The 18,481-nt window shown below is 40.7% G+C and overlaps 1 protein-coding gene across 1 annotated transcript in view; it reads left to right on the top strand.

Annotated features, from left to right (window-relative positions):
- The first annotated feature begins 655 nt into the window (after positions 1-655).
- Positions 656-18,481, top strand: part of SH3GL3 (SH3 domain containing GRB2 like 3, endophilin A3) — a 50,278-nt gene continuing 32,452 nt past the window's right edge. Inside the window, exon 1 of the mRNA XM_061347304.1 lies at positions 656-874. Coding sequence (XP_061203288.1) covers positions 830-874 — 45 coding nt within the window. The 5' untranslated portion in view covers positions 656-829. The remainder of the gene's footprint in view (positions 875-18,481) is intronic.

Here is an 18,481-nt window from a genome sequence, read left to right as displayed (position 1 = left end):
TATAGGCATAGCCACATTGCATATTTGTATCAGCACACTGCTGATATGAAGGCATATTGAAGCATATAATTAATCCATCCTGTAACGACAAGGCAAACAACTAAACAGTTTTTCTCGTCTTGCGCTTCCTGGTACATGTGCTCCTTCGGGAGGGAGGTGGTGGGAGACCCAGCCCTTCTGAACCCGAGCAGCATCAACACAGTTATGGAACCATGCTATCGAGTGTATTTTGTTGTGATGTATAGCTCCCACCAGCTGTGTTCGCGACCACTGTGTGTTCATGTTTTCAATGCTACAATAACATTATGGTGTATAATAATAGATCTGAGTTGAATAAGCTCAATTAGAGATGCTACATGGACTCATAAGAAATGAGGCCTACGAAGAGAAAACCGTAACCTTATTGTACGTAAGGCTAGAGAGCTGAAATCAGTGCTAAGAGGCGTTTAGTCGCTTAAGCGAGCGTCTTGCCATGGGCAGGCCGCCCACTCCGCGGCAGCGGTGCGCCCGCCCGCAGGGGTTCTCTCGGCCCCGGCAGGCGCCCGCCCGCTCACCTTTCCTTCCCTGCTGTCTCTATGCAACATCGCAGTGTGGGCGTCTTTGAGCGCTGACATTAGCATAGCCCCAGCAAGCGGCCAATCGGCAAGCGGCTCTGGTCTTTCATTTGCATATGCCTCGGCGGTGGCCAATGGGGTGTGAGCGGCCGGGCGCGCTCTGAAGGCGATGTTCCCAGCGGCGCGGGGCGCCGGGGCCGCGGGTGACACAGCGAGAGGCCGCGGGGACTCACCGCGACGTGCCGGGACCTGCGGGCGCTCGGCGCCGGGGGAAGATGTCGGTGGCGGGGCTCAAGAAGCAGTTCCACAAAGCCAGCCAGGTAAGGGAGTGCCTTCGGGCCGCGGCAGGGGCAGAGCCCTGCAGGGAGATTGGTCGTTGATGGGGTGGCTCACCCCGTGCCCGCCGCTGCTGCCCGCCCGCCCGCCCTCCGCAAGGCGCAGCGGGTACCTCGATCTTCTTTCCATGGTGGTGACATCGGCATCGCTCCCTGGCACCGCGGGGAACGTTGTCTCCAGCTTCACCTCGGGGTTCTGCCGTTTATCACTGTCTCTTAGCTCCTTACGTAGGTGCTTACAAGGGTCCCCTCTGCCCTTTTGCTTGGGGCGTCAGGTCTTTCTTTTAGTTACTAATATTTGTTGTGCTGGGTTTGTGTTTGTACTCTCAGGCCTCAGCTGAAGGTACAGACTGTAGGGTACCAGCTTTTCCCTGAATAATTCATTGTGTTGTTATGCTACGAACTACTGGTTTATTATCCTACCTGCATACCGTATATTGGTCTTGTAGAGGGTATCCTGTGTTTCTAGAGTTTTCCCTCCTCTTCTAGATGCCGTCTTCTTATCTTTTCCTGGGTGAACCTTCATCTTTTCCTGACTCCTTTCGTTGCTGATCTATGTTCTCGTTTACAATGTTTTTCTGTAATACTTTACCTGATTTCTCTTGCGAGAGAGCCCTCTTTCTGCCAGGCAGGTGGACAGGTTGCACTGCACAGCAGGATAGTGCTAACCCGAAGCTCCACGCTGGTTGGGTAGCTTCAGGAACTGGCAGCAGTGGGTTCTTCTCACTGAATGTGTTTGGAAGCCTCAGCTGCTTTGCTTGCACATTGCTCTGAGATCTGTATTTTTGTTGACTGTCATTAATCACAATGCTAATATTGAAGTTAGTGTCTGTAGCCTATTCAGTCAAACCAGACAACTGCTGTTGTCTTGGTGAGAGTGAGAAAATAAAGGTTCATTGGGTACTTAGCTGTCATCTTTCTAGGTCCTCCTTCAGATATTTGGCTTGTCAGCAGCCCATATGCAGAATGTGCACTTTGTTTGGATCTGGAGATGCTAAATATTTGTATCTGATTTGTTTCCAGTAGTGTTCTTTGTATTGTGTTATGTACTGATCTTGGAAACTGTCATGAATCTGTAACTTTAGCTGTTTCCGTGAGAAAACGTGGTACTTACAGGGGAAACGAATCTAAGGACAGTTTATAAAACATTTTGGCTTGTTTTGTTCCTAATTTATGGTGTTAAGTCATGTAGCCTTTGCTATAGTAAATTCGTCACTTGAGAAGAAGGAGGTATTTAACTGAGGAAGTCAGAGGGGTAACCACAAGTGCTGTCTCATCTAGCAACTGGTAACAGTGCAAGTTGCTTAATCCTGCCTGGATGTCCGGTAACCATAAAACAAATAAAGGAGAGAGGAGACCTGATCAAGGTAGCAGTGATAGCAAAAACAATGGGATGTGCTGAAGTTGGCTGTATGTGTATAGAGAAGATGTTGTACAACTTCCAGTATTCATTACAGTAAGGAACTGTGATGCATAACTCGGGTAATATTCCTCTTCTCAGGGTGGGTCAAAGGTGATGTTTCCACTTATTTTCAAATGCAGGACTGAGCAAGGATTTCAAAGTAAATTGATTGAAAAAGTCTCTCTACAGGGGGGGAAAAAAGTCCGTTTAGTAGGAACTTAATGTGCAGGGAAAAAGATACTGGAACTGGATTTTTTTGTTTTGGTGCCTGAGGAAACACAAGATGCTTTCTAAGAGCTCATGCTGGAAGAATTCAGATAAGATGTTGAGTAAAGTAGTGGTGGAAAAAATAAGAGAAGAAATAGCATACATAGAGTTGATCAAAACATCCAGGTCTAAATAACTGATTTATCTCTTCCACACAGGCACAGTCATGCCCATATGTATAAAGATACAAACTAAACAGTTGTTGAAACTAACAAAAATAAAGTGGAATGTGTAAAATGGAAGTATTTGCACTCCATCTTTCAGCTAAATTCTTTTACAGTATGCTAAACCTGTATGGCCAAGCAAATGCAGAGTGTGAAAGGAGGATTCTCAACAGAAAAATATTTAAGTCTCTGACTACTGTAGGATCACTTAAGGAGGCATATACCTTTGTGCATTGAATGGATGAGAGATGCAAGGGTAACTGTTAACAGCAGAGACAGGCATTGCTTGCCGAAAGAATGAAATTAATTCTTTTAGTGTTCCCAAAGGAGAATGGGGGCAGATGACAAAAACTGGCAAATTTCCCAGAGGACATTCAGGAATACTGAAGGGAATGAGACTTGTGCCAGGACATGTGATTAAGGAATAAAGATAATATTTGAAGGCTGACAGAACCTATAGACAAAAATCTGAAAGGTAAAGCAAGTGGGTTAAGACAGTCTGTATTTAACACTTCATTCAGAAATGTGAACAAATACCCAAGAAGTGACATATCCGTATACTTCCAAGATACTATTTCCATGCTAAACCAGACATCTACTGAAATGCTGTAGTATGTAAAATATATACATGATGTAAAATATACATCAGTTGAAATAAACCACAGTTCTAACTGAAATACAGATAGTATAAAGTTATAGAAAGATTAGGTAAAATAAAATTGAGTTATTCTGTGCTGTACTCTAACTGAACCAGTTGACTGTTGCGGAACCCTGTTTTTTTGCAGAAGAAATGCATTTCAGTTTCATCTTCGTCAAAAGCTGGCCTCTTCTGTATGTTTTTAATGTAGGGCTTTTGTGTTAACTAGCAGTGATCTTCTTTGTGTATACATTGGTATCCTAAGTTTAGAGAGTCCAGGGAAAAGCAAACAATACTTACAAATTTATACATGCTGTTGAGGTTCCTGGGATGTTTGGTGCATGTCAGATTGATTTATCTGAAGTTTCAGTGAAGTAAATAAGCATTTGCTTTTTAAAAGGTCAGCAGCGAACTTCTTGTGGTTACCGAAGCCCCAAAACTAACTATGGCATGCTACTGCAGGCTTGGTTGGTGTAGTAATATGTTAATTCACAGTAAGTGTTCTCGTTGTTTTTTTCCTAGAAATTTTTTACTAAATCATGTTATTTTTCCACTGAAAATAGCAGGTGTGAGTAGGTTTTCACCTAAGTATCTGCTGGTGAGGTTGAGAAGACAATTCTTGAGTTATGAGCATCTGTTAGAACTACCAGAGTGAGTGGTGTTTTAACTATTTTTCTGTATTTGCCAGTAGGTAAAGCTGCAGTTCTCCATTATCTGTACCCTAATAATTGCTTCCCGTGGTGTCACAGAACTGATAGACACAAAGCTTATATCTAACCCAAAGGTCATATATCTGTTGTGTAATAGCTGTCAGGTACACTAGAATTTTCTTTACTATGCTTCTTATATTTAGGTTATTTAGGTTTAAATTGAAACACTCAAGTGGACTGGAATGAGGATCGCTTCCATTCTGCCCATTTGATGTCAGGGATGATCCCTTGAGTATAAGCAATTTGAAATAATGAAATAGAACCCATGTGGCATCTTACCACCTCTCAGTGGCTGATAAGTGAGTACAGGCTGTTTTTCAGAGCTGATTAAGATCACCTGCCAGTGTCATGGAATTCAGCTTTTTTTCTCCTATTTTTTAATGTATCTGCAAATAGAATTTTCAAATTAACCTTCAGGGAGTTCTGTTCATGATAAAAACTTGTGTCACTTTCAGCTTCTGACATATCTGTTTTCCTGTTTTCAGTTTGAAACCTTTTGATGTACGTGGGTGTATCTCTGCCTGCTGTTTTTGTAGCCCTTGGTCTCGTGGTGGTTGTGCATGTGGGATAACCCAGCTCGTGGGAGGACTGTATCTTCTGATGCTTACTTGGAGTATATTTAGAGTGGTGTTTCTGTTTAGAAAAGCAGTAGGCACACAGAGTGAATAAGGGAGCCTTAATAGATGGCAGATGCTGTTGTAATTTCTGCTGTGCTCTAAAACTGCAGCCAGGCTAGTATTTCGGTGTAAAGATGTGTGTGGTTAGAGGCTAGTGAGCTGTGAACCTCCCTCCCTTAGGGTGTTTTGAAAGCTCAGCCACAATGCTGGCATAGGAGATCTGTCAGCTTAGAATTAACATTTTGGTTGTTTTTTTTTTTTTTTATTGTAGCTGAAGTCTGTGTATAGCAGCAGTGCCATTACCAACAGCTTATTCGTATTGTACCTTTTAGACTTAGCTTCTCAGCAGTAGTAGAAATTAATGTTTTTTTGAGGAAACGTGACTTTCCATTATTATGAATATCTTATTTGTTATGTCGGTGTCAAGAGTTGGTGGCAGCCTATGCAGACTGGCTTCTTGAACCTTCTGTTGTCAGTGAAGAAAGAGGCTCCAAGTGTGAACCAGGAGCTGTCTCTGTCATCTATAGATAGAGCTGAAGGGGGAGCAGATTTTCTAACCAAAACAACCAGAATCTGTTACAACCTTTTTGCCTTCTCAAAGTGATTCAACCTGATGTAATTAAGTATATACTCTGGGGTTTTGTCTCTTACGTATCCTGAATGGCATTTCTCTTTTAGAGTACTGCATCTTTGTGTAACAATGTTTTAAAAGGCCTCTTTCTATTTTTAATTTCTTAAGAGCATTTGGCAATCACTAACAGTTGCAGGGATGCATCTTCTCTCCCCAGTTTCTGCTTTTACTCCACTGATTTATGTGACTTTTTGATTCAATCTGTTGCAGTAAAGAGCAGATCAGAATCAAGACCTTGTTGTTTCCCAAACAGAATAAGTCTTGTGATTCGGTTTTGCTGTGGTGTTTGGCTTTTTTTGTTCTTCTTCTTCTGATTATTTTTCTTTTCTGTTATATTGTAGGTGAATGATACTAGCCTAAACATAATATTTAAGCCATTTTTCAAGTCTATGTTGACATTGAGTTATTTACCTTTATTTACCGGAGTGCCTGCTAGCAAAGGAAGTACATTGGTAAACTAGAAAGGGACAAACTTCATGGAGAACCTGAACTTGCCAATGAGACATGAGAAGAAACATTAGGACTATAAGCTGTTACCATATAGTCTGTTAGAGATGCTGTCCTGTCACATCCAGCCTAAATTTGGCATGGTGAATCGAAGACACTGGTAAAGAGAGGAAGTGATCTTCTGTCATGTTCCTAGTTTTTGTTAGATCATTGGATGTACTCTTGCAAACCTTATAGAATTGTGGAGGTAGGATATTGGTGAAAAGGACAGTAGAATTTAGTTTATTGTCTGAAATGTTCTGAAATGGATAATTATACACATCAGCCACTGGCCAGGACAAAAAATAACATTCCTTTCTCCTCTGTGTATATGTATGTATCTAATTAGACAGTATAGTTTGTACCTGTGTCATGACTGGATTGCATAACAACAGTCTCCAGTGATTATAACAACTATAATTGTACATTATGCACTGTTCATCTTCCTAAGATGATGTGAGGACAGGCTGGGGGTTTGTGGAAATCTCTGAAGATTTCCTAGTTCATGGAGTATTTGTTTGAACCTAGTTCATGGGTTTTGTGTGGGATTCTTTATTTCTTGTTTGGTGGTTGTGCAGTAAGGGGACACTAATCTACACTTCAGCCCTCTTCCTTTGGCATTAGTATGGCTAACTCACTTCTGAGTTACGTGGTTGACTTTTGGTTGTGCAGCCCAGACAGGAAGACAGTTCCTTGAACCATGGAGGTGATTTTCTGTGCTAAAAAATATCTGTTGGAGTTGCAAGGAGGGGGAAGCTAGGTCTCCAGATTTAGGTTTACGGTTATATTTTCAACTGTATCACCTGCTAAGTACCTTCCCAATAAGGCATAAATGTAGGAAAAATAAACTTTGAGTGCTTCAGTCAGCATACAAATCAGCAGAAGGCTGCAATCATATGCCTCTGCAACCTTCAACAGTGCAGCTCTCAAAGCCTGCAATAGAAGCATGATAATGCTGTGAATTGAGAATACAGCAGAGATGCAGCTACGATTTGGAAGGAGGTTAGTTATATTTTACACATAAAATATTTATATATAAGAGTCTGAATGGTATTGCAATTGAAAATAGTATAGTGTAATGGAATGGAAGCTGAACTTTCTCCTTGAGCGCATCTCCTTTTATAGATTCTTGGCTTTGCTGAAGAGTTCTGCACAGGCATCCTGAAGGTTCGTGTGAGAGTTGGCACTCCATCCTTAACTCATGCTGTTGCCTGAGTCATTGCAGCACATGTTGGGTAATACAGTGCAGTGCAGTCCCTTGAGAGTCCTGCAATGCTGAAAAACAGATAGGTGAGCGAAGCAGAGCAACAGCATTGCATTAAGATTTTCTTCAGCACCATTTGCTAAGTGTTACTTGAAGTTGCTTAAATATCTTGAGTAGATACATTTCTATCAGGAAGTTGCATTCCTGTACAGAATTCGGGGCAGGCTTTAGAATATTCATATAGGAGGACAAATTCTGCTTAGTTATGTTGATAGAAATCTGAGATGACTTTATGCAGGACCACTTTTATAGGAATGTGCAGTGTAACTGTGAAACTGAGAGCAGAATCTGGCTTAAAAAAACCTCAGTCCAAGTGCTTCCTTCCTGTTAAGATAAGAAAGTTGTATATATTTAGTGGCACAAAATAGCTGCAGTTGCAGAACAAACTGTTGCTGCAGAATAGAAGTTTTTAATACCACATTGTGCCTGTTGTGTCCTCCAAAGCACACATGTAATTCAAGTTACAGAATGTGTCCCATTCTTCATACGTTCAGTAAGAACCCTATAAACCCCAAACTTTGTTTTGTAACGATACTGTTAAGAATAAAAGACTTCTATTTTTGTTAATGCCACTTTCACCCCAGTATATTACAACAGTCTAATTCTATACAGTGCTGTTACTGTTATTTTCTTTCCTGTTCATGGAAAGGAACCCACTGCTGGAGTTTTATGACTTGATGGAAGCTGAAGATGCAGGTTTTAACAATGCTTTTAACAGCTCCAGTTGGAAATGGGCTAATGAAATTAGATTACACCTTGAATTCTGTTTTCTAGAGCCCCAGTGTGCTATCATTGTGTACATGTTTCTAAAGGCTATTAAGAGTTACGTGCATTGATGGGAGAATTTACCAGTTAATTTCGTGCAACATCTCAAATATCGGCAGCTGTGCATGTGAAACACGAAAGTAACTTGGCCTTCCATGCTTTCTATTCGAAGGACAATGCCAAGCGTCTGACAAGAATGAATTCTGTTTCTGTAGTACCCTAATTAAATTACGCTTTTGATGTACCTGTGTTTAATGAACTGCAACAACTATAGTGAAATTGGCCTGGTTAGGAACTGAACGTGATTATAAGAATCCAGGACTCAAGGAAAGGAAATCGAGGGGTACTAGAATTCCCTTGTCTTCTGATTGGCAGTGTTTCTGTTCTTGTGCAGTCAGGTTACAGATCTGAGGTGAAAAAGTGGGGAAAATATTTTTAAACTGGTTTTCTTTTCTTTTTTTTTCCAAATAAGGAAACCAGAAATAAAATATTAAACCCAAGTGTAGATGGTCCTGGGTGGTGAGAGCCCCTTCCCTCACCAGGGAAGAGTGCTTTGCAAATGAAGGTAAGTCTCACTGTTCCTATTTGTTTTTTACAGATGCAGGTAGGGTACTTGAAGGTGATGTGACTTCGAGGTTAAGAAGCAGGTCAGTGCCAGAACCAAGAGTAGATTGTGTATTTCCAGCCTGTAGATGCAGTGCCCTGTCATTAGAAATTCTGCTTTTAAACTTCTGGGGTTTGAAAAGTGTGCAGAAGGACCGTGTTATATTAATTGTGTTTTGGATTTTTTTAATTATCTTTCATCTTGTATATGATGTATTCATAAATAGAAAATGTAGATATGAGTTTGGATTAAAACTTCCACATAAATATGGTATCATTCCACTGATTTAAAGTTCAGCAGTGCTGAACAAGGTATTTTCAATTCCCATTACTGTTTTTAATACCCCTCTGTAATGGGCAAGCTGAGCTTTAGAAACCAGGGTTTTCAGGTAATGATATCTCCCCAGCAGAGAGTAAGTGTGTGTGTGTGGAAATTACTTAGTGCCATAAATAAGATGTGGATTGGAGGTCCGAAAGTCATTGTTTTTGATTCAAGAGCATGGATTTCCCTTTCGCAGTTCTATTGACAGAGCCAGGAAGTAAAATTCAGTGCCTGTGCCATCTGTATGGTCAGAGAATGCCACAGGCATGGGAATGTTTTCTCTTTCCCACAGAGAATGTGGCACCTGTCAGCTTGGCATCTGGGTTACAGTAGATGAGTGTGTGATGGGAGGGAAGAAACTCTGTTACAGTGAATTACTAACCAAAGACCATAACTTCTCATCAATTCAGACAAATACACTCAGTTGAAAATATAGTCTGACTTCTTGTGTAATTAAAATAGTTTTACATAATGAAAGGAAAACAAAGGAACTACTCCAAGAAAGCATAGTAAATGGCAACATTAGCGATAGGGCAAGGGGTAATGGGTTCAAACTTAAACAAGGATATTTAGGTTCAAGGCCAGGTTGGACGGGGCTTGGAGCAACTTGGTCTAGTGAAAGGTGTCCCTGCCTATGGCAGGGATTTGGAACTGAATGAGCTTTAAGGTCCCCTCCAACCCAAACCATGCTGTGATTCTCTGATAACAATGAAATGCAGACAATTCTGTGCACATGCTGAGGGAACTTCTTTTCTTTCCCCATGGATAGTCAGTGGTGCTGCTAGCACTGAAGAGAATTGTACCTCGTGGAGGGTCAGGACAGTGCATGTCTGTCTTAGAAGTGGGAAGCCCTGTTATCCACAACTGCATTTTAGTTTGTGGTATTATGTGTTACAATTGTTGCTGCCTAAAACCACTAGTATATTGTGAAATAGAGTTATGAAGAAAGGCAAAAATACACAGTGACTTCCTCTCCAGATTCGTCACAGTGAACACAGCGATGAAACTTGGGTTGCTGTTGGGTTGTGTTTTTCACTCATACTTGGGTTTTTTCTTTTTCTGTTAAGTCAATGAAAGGAGCATGGGTTATGAAAAGCTTCCAGATACACAAGAGTGCTTGAGACTTGTTTGCTCTGTTTAGGTTTTGCAACTCATGGTGAGCACAGGTTGCATTAGCAAAGAAAGGAGGAGATCTTAAGTCCTTCTGGTTTTCCCATGGGTATTGTTGCTAAGGGCCTTGCATGAATCCAGCCCAGTCAGCAGTGCTCCAGAGCTGTTGGATTTTTATAAAAACACTGAGTAATGAGACTGTAACACCATTAAAGTCAGTTGCATTTGTAGTAGACCTGGAAACTGGAGGTACCTTACTTCATAGAAGTCCTATGCTGAATGTGAACTTAAAGGCTGGAGAATACTGTTGACTAAAATGCCTTAAAACCCAATCAAAACAAGAAACCTCTCAAGCAGGGAAGACAAAAAACCCTTGCTGGTTCAAAGGGAAAGTGTGCAATCCATATACAGCAGGAACAGGTAGATTGTCTTCAGTAGCAAGTAGCAGGGACTGCCCGAGAGTGGCAAAATACTGTGGGTGTTTCACAATGTGCTCAGAAAAGGTGGAATGATGCCACTTAAATCAAAATAATGTGCAGTAAAAAGGGTACGAGAAAGAGTTTTCATTCCATTTTATAGTGACTTAAAATCTGCAAGGCTAGTGTAAGTACTGAAAAATGTAAGCAGTAGTTTAATAATGCTGAAGGACAAATCTCTAACTTGATTAGGTGGGAATGGGTTTCTGTAACAATTACTGCCTGGTGGAAAGGAGTTTCTGAAGAAGCAATAAACTGATTATCACTCTATATGCATGCAGGGTAGGCTTGCTGATAGATATTATGCTGAAGTAGTGATGAGCAGTAGTATGATAACGTGGGGAGAAGTTAATTCTAAACCAAATCAACCAAAATTTATGATTTTGGCTGTCAGCATGTCAGGCTATATACAGAACAGGCTCACAGCCTTGTTCTGCTTCCTCCTGTGTACGACTCACCTGGGTCTCAGTAGTGGATGGTCTTGGCTACATTTTTCACTGGTAATTGAGTCACTAAAGCTGTCACTAAACTATGGCACTGCCATGGAAGTTTTTACTTTAGATAGATACATAGTTGTATAGTAGCTTTTAAAAACTAGAAATGGTACTCCTAATTATTTGCAGTATATCTTTCAGTTTTAGCAGCTCTTGAGCTTAAACAAATTTAAGAATATTGAACCCAAATACATAAGCTTTGACCTTAAAGCTGTAAATAACTATTTAAATTGCCCTTGTCTTGTTCATGTTATTTCTCCTGTGTTTGGCCTGTATTGGTGCTCTAAAGTATTTGCCAGGTAGTTTTTAAAGCTCAAATATTCTGCTATGGAGTTGAACGTATAATAAGATAGGTCTGACTTCAGTGAAGATAAGTATATTCTGACTTCATATAAATCAGAATTAGATTAGCCCAAAAACTGAATAAAAAGACCTGACCTTTTCCTAGCCCTCACTTTAACAGGATTCTCTTACAACAGTTGTGAATAAGTGATCTTAAAAGTGGGGGCATTGAGGATGTGCTTAAGGCATAAAGTTAGCAGGAGGTGGTAGGTGCTTGCTGTCCTGATGAGGAGGCCCAGTGTAGTCAGACTTAAAAAACAAATGAAAAACCCTCACAAACACAAACAGACAAACAGTTGAACTTCAGTTTTAGACCATAGCTGATTTTTGTTTAAATGGGTTTTCAATAAAACCATCTAATAACCAGAAGTCTCTGGTCATGGAAAATGCAGGAAGGCAACTGGATAGTCATGAGTTATACAGTGCTGTTAAGTGTTTTCAAGAAGAAAAAATATTAAAATGTTTTAAGGATTTCAATTGCCTCTTTGGCACATGCAAGCTATGATTTATGTGTTGATTGAGCTCTTATTTGTAGAACTAGGAGTTGGTTATTTTTTATTTCAAATGATGTAAAAGAAGTCACAACACTAGCATGTGTTCCTTTAACAGAAAAATACTGTGACTGGCTATTCTGTAAGAGCTCTAACCAAGTCAGACTTCATACAGGAGACAGCTACAGGGTAATAACAGTGGGCTTTGGTTCCATGAAGCCTTGAGCAGCTTGCACAGTTATATGTCTGGGACTGTTCATGTGCTGAAGGCTGGCTAAACCCTCCAGAGCTCAGGCCTGGGCTGTGATCAGTGATGTATTTAACATTAGCTTTTATGAGAGCCAGTGGAACTATCTTTCTGAGTAAGCAAGGGTAGTTTAGCCTGAAAAAAAGAGTGAGGAACTAGTCAGATAATGTTCTGGGGAGGTGAAGTGCAATAGATTCTTCTTGGAAGCTATAAATCAGAGTAGTGCACTCTTCCAGAACTGTGACTGACTATATGCCAACATCTTTTAGAATAAGATAAAGCACAGATTTTCAGTCAGCCAAGTGACAATTGCTAGATGTAATGTGAAGCGGACAGAAATGAAGAGGTATTGAATGGACAAGGCAGTATAAAGTACTATATTTATGCAATCAGCTTTAACAGCTGGATGCCATCAGGCAGAGGATGCAGTTGCATAGCAACTTGGATCACCCTAAATCTAGGCCATCGTACCCTCACTCTGCCCTCTGAGTAGGGTCCTGCCCACTTCCTTGAGTCAGCTCTGGGTGCTTGTGTGATCACACACTAAGCTGATAGAGGCAGCTTATTCATCTGAAAATTAACCCAGCTCAAATGTGTGATTAGCTTTCAGGTGGATTAACTCACTGAAGCAGCTCACAGCATAGTCACACAAGAGCTAGTACCATTGCTAGGGAAGTGGTGGGAATGTCTCAACAGGGATGAAAAGGTTTCGGAGAAGGCTAAGCAGCTGTGGAAAAATACCTTAATGAATACTAGAATGTTTTGTTCACATTCAGCATAGAATAACCTGTGCTTTATAAGAGATTTGTATCTCACTGGTGTTCTGAATGATTAGCCAATGAGAGATCTCTGCTACCAGTTCCCCCTGGGTTTAGTGGTGACTGTTGTGTTTATGATAATAAACATGTGAGGGCAAACAAAGGAGACAAAAAGATCTATCCGTATTCCAGCAAGCCTCTAGTCCAAACAGAGTGAATGAGTGGTAAACCTGGATGTAGGTAAAAGGAATGTTCCTGGTCAAAGCAGCACCTCAAGGCACGTAACCTACAAATCCTTTGGGTGATAGTACTTACACAGTGACATCTGAGAGTCTTCAGACTGACTTCAGTGGAAAACTGAGAATGCTGTTGAAGGAGGTGGGGGAAACAAAGTTATTGGAGGAGAGTGCCTGATTTCAGCTGTGAGGAGTATCGGGGGATGGAAGTTCTGGTCAATTAGAGTAAGTACTAGTGTGACAAATGGTATAGAGCAGCAATAAAAGATAGGATGAAGTTGTAAAAGGATGTTAGAGGTAGCAAGAGGCAAGCTAACCAGAAAAGAATAAATGTGATACAAGTTTTCATGTTCTCCTAGTTCTCTTTGGGCAAACCAGAATGGCATAAGGGACCACTTTGACAATTATTTGTTAGCATCTGTAAAAGCAGTATTTAAATTCAGTCATGAGAGATGTCCGATACAGCAACATCTTAAATCACACAGGAGCTGGAGTAAGAAAGAAGATAATATAAGAGGTCCTCATATTACTTGGAAAGGCAGCATGTAAAGGGGGTTATTTAAATCTCTGATTTTAAGGCTGTTGTTTTATAGCATAATCATTCTTTCTCATCTTCGCAGTGGGCATATATGAGAATATCAAAAGGAAGCTGGACCTTCCTTACAAGCACAGAGAACAACTTCAGAAAGAGGGATTGTTTTAAGGCCAAATCAGGATTGTATTTCTGCCAAGTGAATTTTTGCACTGGGAGCTTGTGGAGGGGGAAGGAGTGTTAATGTGATAACAGCCAGTGGAACTCACTCTGCGTGTAACTTGTCATTCACAGCTCTAGCTCCCCTCCATGCAGAGGAGGGGATGATACGTTGCCCAGTTATACCTGAAACAAGATGCCTTCACTGAGGCAGGAAATGGTTCTGGCACGGGACGTACCCAGCACCGAGTCTCACTGCTCATCCTTTGTCACTCTGCAGAAGGAATGCCGCTGTGTGATGTACTCACCACCACTGCTTGTCTGCAGTGCTCATGACACACATGTCAAGTACCAAACAGATCATAGTTTGGAATAAAAATCTCCAAATTTTACTTTTCAAAGAAATGCAGAATTTTATTTATTTATTTATTTATTTATTTGTTTGTTTGTTTGTTTTAACAGAAAATTGGAACTGAGTGAGGACTCTGAAACTGGAAAACTTAGGAAGGATATTAACTTCTGGTTTTAAGATACGATCACTTCCACAAACAAGATGATTTTTAACAGATTAGGGAATAGTATTTTAAACTTGCAAAATTAAATACTGAAGTAAAAGAGTGATTTTTGTCTGTGTTGAGATTTATGGCTTCATGTTTTGGCTACATGAAATATCACATCAGTGAATTCGATTGACTTTTTGCCAGAGACTTCAGCGTAATCAGGTTTTCTCATTAAAAGCACTTGTATCTTCTGAGAAGTGGACAGGCTTGAGTTTCACAGTTTATTACATAGAATTTTAAGTAGGTTTGCAGAGCAAATAATGTGTCTGCATCTAAAAATTTAGATCAGTTAGTTTATTCCATTTGAAATTTTACAAAGACGTTTTCCTTTTTGAGATGTGTACAATAATGATTACTTTCAGTTTACTAATTTATAAATGCATGTGTAGGCATCAGTGTTGAGTTCTTTGGGAAACAGTGGAGGTTTGTCAGGAAAGTGTTCAAGGTTTTGCAATACAAAGTAGTTTTTGTTGTACAGTGCATGTGCTAAAGAATAGCTTTAGCAGAGAAGTTTGACTAAAGTGCTCAGTAATACTGTGACGTGTCACCGCCTGGTGCGAAATGAGTCACTCTCTATAGAAATGCAAAATCACATTATAGAGTCTGGAGTCTTGTACTTTATTCATATATGGACAAGACTGTCCTTTGTCCATGATACTGTTTTTCTTTAATATCTGTATATATTTAAACTCATAGACACCATGCTGAGTACTGGTGTATACTCCATCTCACGCTAATGATCTGTTTGATTTGTATAATATGTCTCTATTATCTATGGGTCCGGTATTTTACTGTCCCTTTTTACTGGTCTTTTATATGTGAATGAAGACAAACTATGGTTATCAAACTGGAATGGCTATTTTGTAATACAGAAATACTGGCCTAAGAGCTGTATTTATTTGGGCTTGTCAAGAACAATTGCTTATGTTCTGTCTGAACATTTCAGGTGAGTAGGAAAAGGTCATGTAGTTCTACTTGGAAGGACCATAGCTAGAAGTCATCAAAGGACAATCTGAAACCTTTCAGTGCAGAGATTTGGAACAAGTTTTGAAAAAGCATGAGTTATAGTTTCTGCAGCTTTGTGATTTGTAATGGTATGGACATGAAGCCCCTCTTTAGGGATAGGATTTTGTACTGTGGAAGGGAGCTGCATTTTGCAACAACTAAGTTGGTTTTACTGGCAAGGAGGAGTAGGAGGCATTTAAAGATCTTGAAAAACTGAGTTTGTAATGGGATGGACTCACTTCCTGGAATGTACTTCTCAGTGGTTTTGCTGCCTCCAAAGTCCAGTAGCTGACAAAGGGCACTGAGAATAAAAGCACTGTGGTTTAGAAATGCCTATGTGAAGCCTGCATTGCTTGCTTTTTCATCCCACTGGCATTGTCAAGCATATGAAGCAACAATTGTGGTGTTACTGGGGTACACTGAGAAAGCCTACCTAGGTACCTGGGAAGGATGTCAAAGCTAATACAGAATTCAGGTTTAAAGCATTTGAGATGGTGGATCACCATGTCAAAGGAAAGGCTTCAGCTCACTGTATATCTCAGAACTGTAGCTCTAAGAGCAGTGACTATGCCCAAATTCAGCTGGTTTAAGAGCCTATAGGAGCCAAAGGTAAAAGGCCAGCAGATTATCTGGGTAAGTTAATAACAAGCTCCATTAATCATTGGGTGATCCAGCTCATTTGTAAGAGATTGTGGGGGAGCAGTGGGAGAAGAATTGTGTTTGAATTGTTCTTTGTTGGAGTTCAGCTCCTTTGCCAGAATGGCTTGGAATAGCAAACGCCAGGCCCCTCTGCAGTTGAGATGTGGTGCTAGCTCTCTGTTGCTGGAATCAAGCTTCTGCTTTGTGACAGCTGCTCTATTTTCCTTTAAACATACAACACACATTTGTTTTGACGTTATTCAGCAGTCAGTGTTTAAGCTCTCTGTGGTTAAAAAGAATAAAGAAAATGTGTGTAATTAGGAAGCTGAGAAAGCTGCTATATGTTATGGGAAAGAAAGAAAGAAAAGACAGCGCTTTTGCAACTACAGTTGAGGGTCTTGCCAAAAGTATCTGAATATGGCTACTGATTGCTTAATATTTTCTGTCAAAGAAACTTAGTAAAGAAAATTATCTCTAACAACTAGTGTGTGCATTGTAAGAGAAAGGACTCTAGCCTTTCAGGTTTTAGAAGTGGTGGGATGTGTTCCTTTAAACTTTCCTACTAGAGTAGTGTCGTGGTTTAACCCACAGCCAGACAGCTTGTTACCCACTTCCCCCCTTCTTGCCCTCCCCCTACTCCTGGGGGAACGGAGAGGAGAATCAAAAAGAAATGCAACTCCCACGGGTTGAGATAAGAACAGTTTAGTAACTAAGGTATAACACAAATCACTACTGCTACCACCAATAATAGTAATGATAAAGGAAATAACAAGGGAAAAGAATACAACACCCCATCACCAGGCGACCAATAACTTGCCCCCCAGCCTGACCAAGCACCGACCGATACCTCCTCCAACCCTGCAGTCCACCTAGCCCCTTCCGGGGACCTCCCAGTTACATCCTGGGCATGACGTGCTATGGTATGGAATACCTCTTTGGTCAGTTTGGGTCAGGTGTCCTGTCTCTGCTTCCTCCCGGCTTCCTCTCCTCCCTGGCAGAGCATGAGGCTCACAAAGTCCTTGGCCAAACCAAAACATCAGTGTTTTTCAGCTCTGTTCCCAGCTGAAAGTCAAAACACAGCCCTGCACCAGCTACCAAGAAAGAGAAAAATGACTGCCACTGCTAAACCCAGGACAAGTAGAGTTCTACATTCTGTATGCTTCTAGTTTGTGCATTTGTCAAGTAACCTTACCTTGTTAGAGCTGTAGAGTCTCACCTGGAGCTTAAATCAAAAAGTGTTCTGCTGCCAACAGATCTGGAGGCAGGAAGAGACTCAAGTCCTGTTTAAAAATTGAAGGCTTTAATACACGCTGATGACATTTTGTCTAAATGGCAGATTTCTAATTGGAGACCTTTATACCTTCAGATGATTTAGAGCTCACAGTATTGCATTTTCTGAACCTGGCATTGCAGCACTTTGTAAGCCCCTCGGCAAGTAGCTGTTCACAGTTAATATAACTGGTGACACTTATCTGTTGTGTTCTTAAGTTCAAGTGTCCATGGGAAAGTGATTTTGCAATTCAGAGGTAGAAGGTCGAATTTAATGAGACAGAATCATGAACAGTGCATATGTTCCTGATAGAAAACAAAGTTGATAGAAAGTAGCTTTTAAAGCAAACTCTCCTTGAAAGCAAGGGTAGTTGGATCTCTTCCTAGCTGGTTCCCCCATTCCCCCCCCTCCTTTCATTATTATCTGTTTCTCAAAATAACAGCAAGTACATGATCTTCCCTGATGTTTGCTGCAGTGTTTCTGTCCTAGAACTCCCCATTCTTTCAACCTTGAGTTAGAGACTATATAAACTAACAGGATAAACCAGTCTTGTACTTTGATAAAAGAACATGAGTGTACCGATAATGCCTCCTGAGCAGAGTACTGAAAAGAGCAAAAGTATATGCAGCTCTTGCTGGGAACAGAAAATAGAGACTAGTAGGGGAGGGGGGGAAAGGGGCAGGGAGAGGCTGATTTGGGGGTGAGCATATTTAAGATGGAAGACTGGGCAAATTATTTTCATCATCTGTACATGGAAAAGGTAACTGGTCATTCTAAAATGTTTCATTTCCTGCCTAAGTATAAATTCCCTGGACAATTTATCAAGGCACTGCTTATAGCTGTGGAAATACATCTTTTTTCCTGAGACTTATGCAGCAAAATAGAACCATAGCTGGACAATTCTTTGTCCCTTTGAACTGGGCTTAACACTGGAGCTAGCATCATGATTAGACGTTTTGCTGGTAAATTTTATCTTTAAAAGACTTCATTTATGAATTGTTTCATAGGACCAACATATAGTGATGATAAAGGAAAGGGGGGTACAAGTGCATTTGGAACAACTCCAGGAGGCCCTCATTCATAAAACTAGATAAGAAACTTGGTGAGGGTCCTGTCAATAGGATTTCCTTTTTTAAGCAATCACTTTGTCTTTAAATGGTGAGAAAACTTCATTCCTCAGTGCAGAGCACAGCAGGATCTCACTGTGTGACTGTCAATCTTAAAATATGAAACTAGAGATGTCTAATGGGCACGGCATTATGTCAGTGGGTGCCATTATTTCAGTTTGACAAGGCTGTATCATTCTATATCAAATTGTGAGGTGGGGAAGAGCTTAGAGGTAAAAGCAAGGTTACTTTATCTTCTGTGCTGTTTGAACTTGGGTTACCTTACTCAAATACGGTGA

The sequence above is a fragment of the Neopsephotus bourkii genome, unplaced genomic scaffold (assembly GCF_033783945.1).
Source record: "Neopsephotus bourkii isolate Nb327-2 ecotype Australia unplaced genomic scaffold, CSIRO-AGI_Nbou_v1 NB_318, whole genome shotgun sequence".
In the NCBI taxonomy this organism is placed as follows: Eukaryota; Metazoa; Chordata; class Aves; order Psittaciformes; family Psittacidae; genus Neopsephotus; species Neopsephotus bourkii.
Note: the sequence above shows the minus strand (reverse complement) of the source record. Positions and strands in the feature narration are given on the sequence as shown.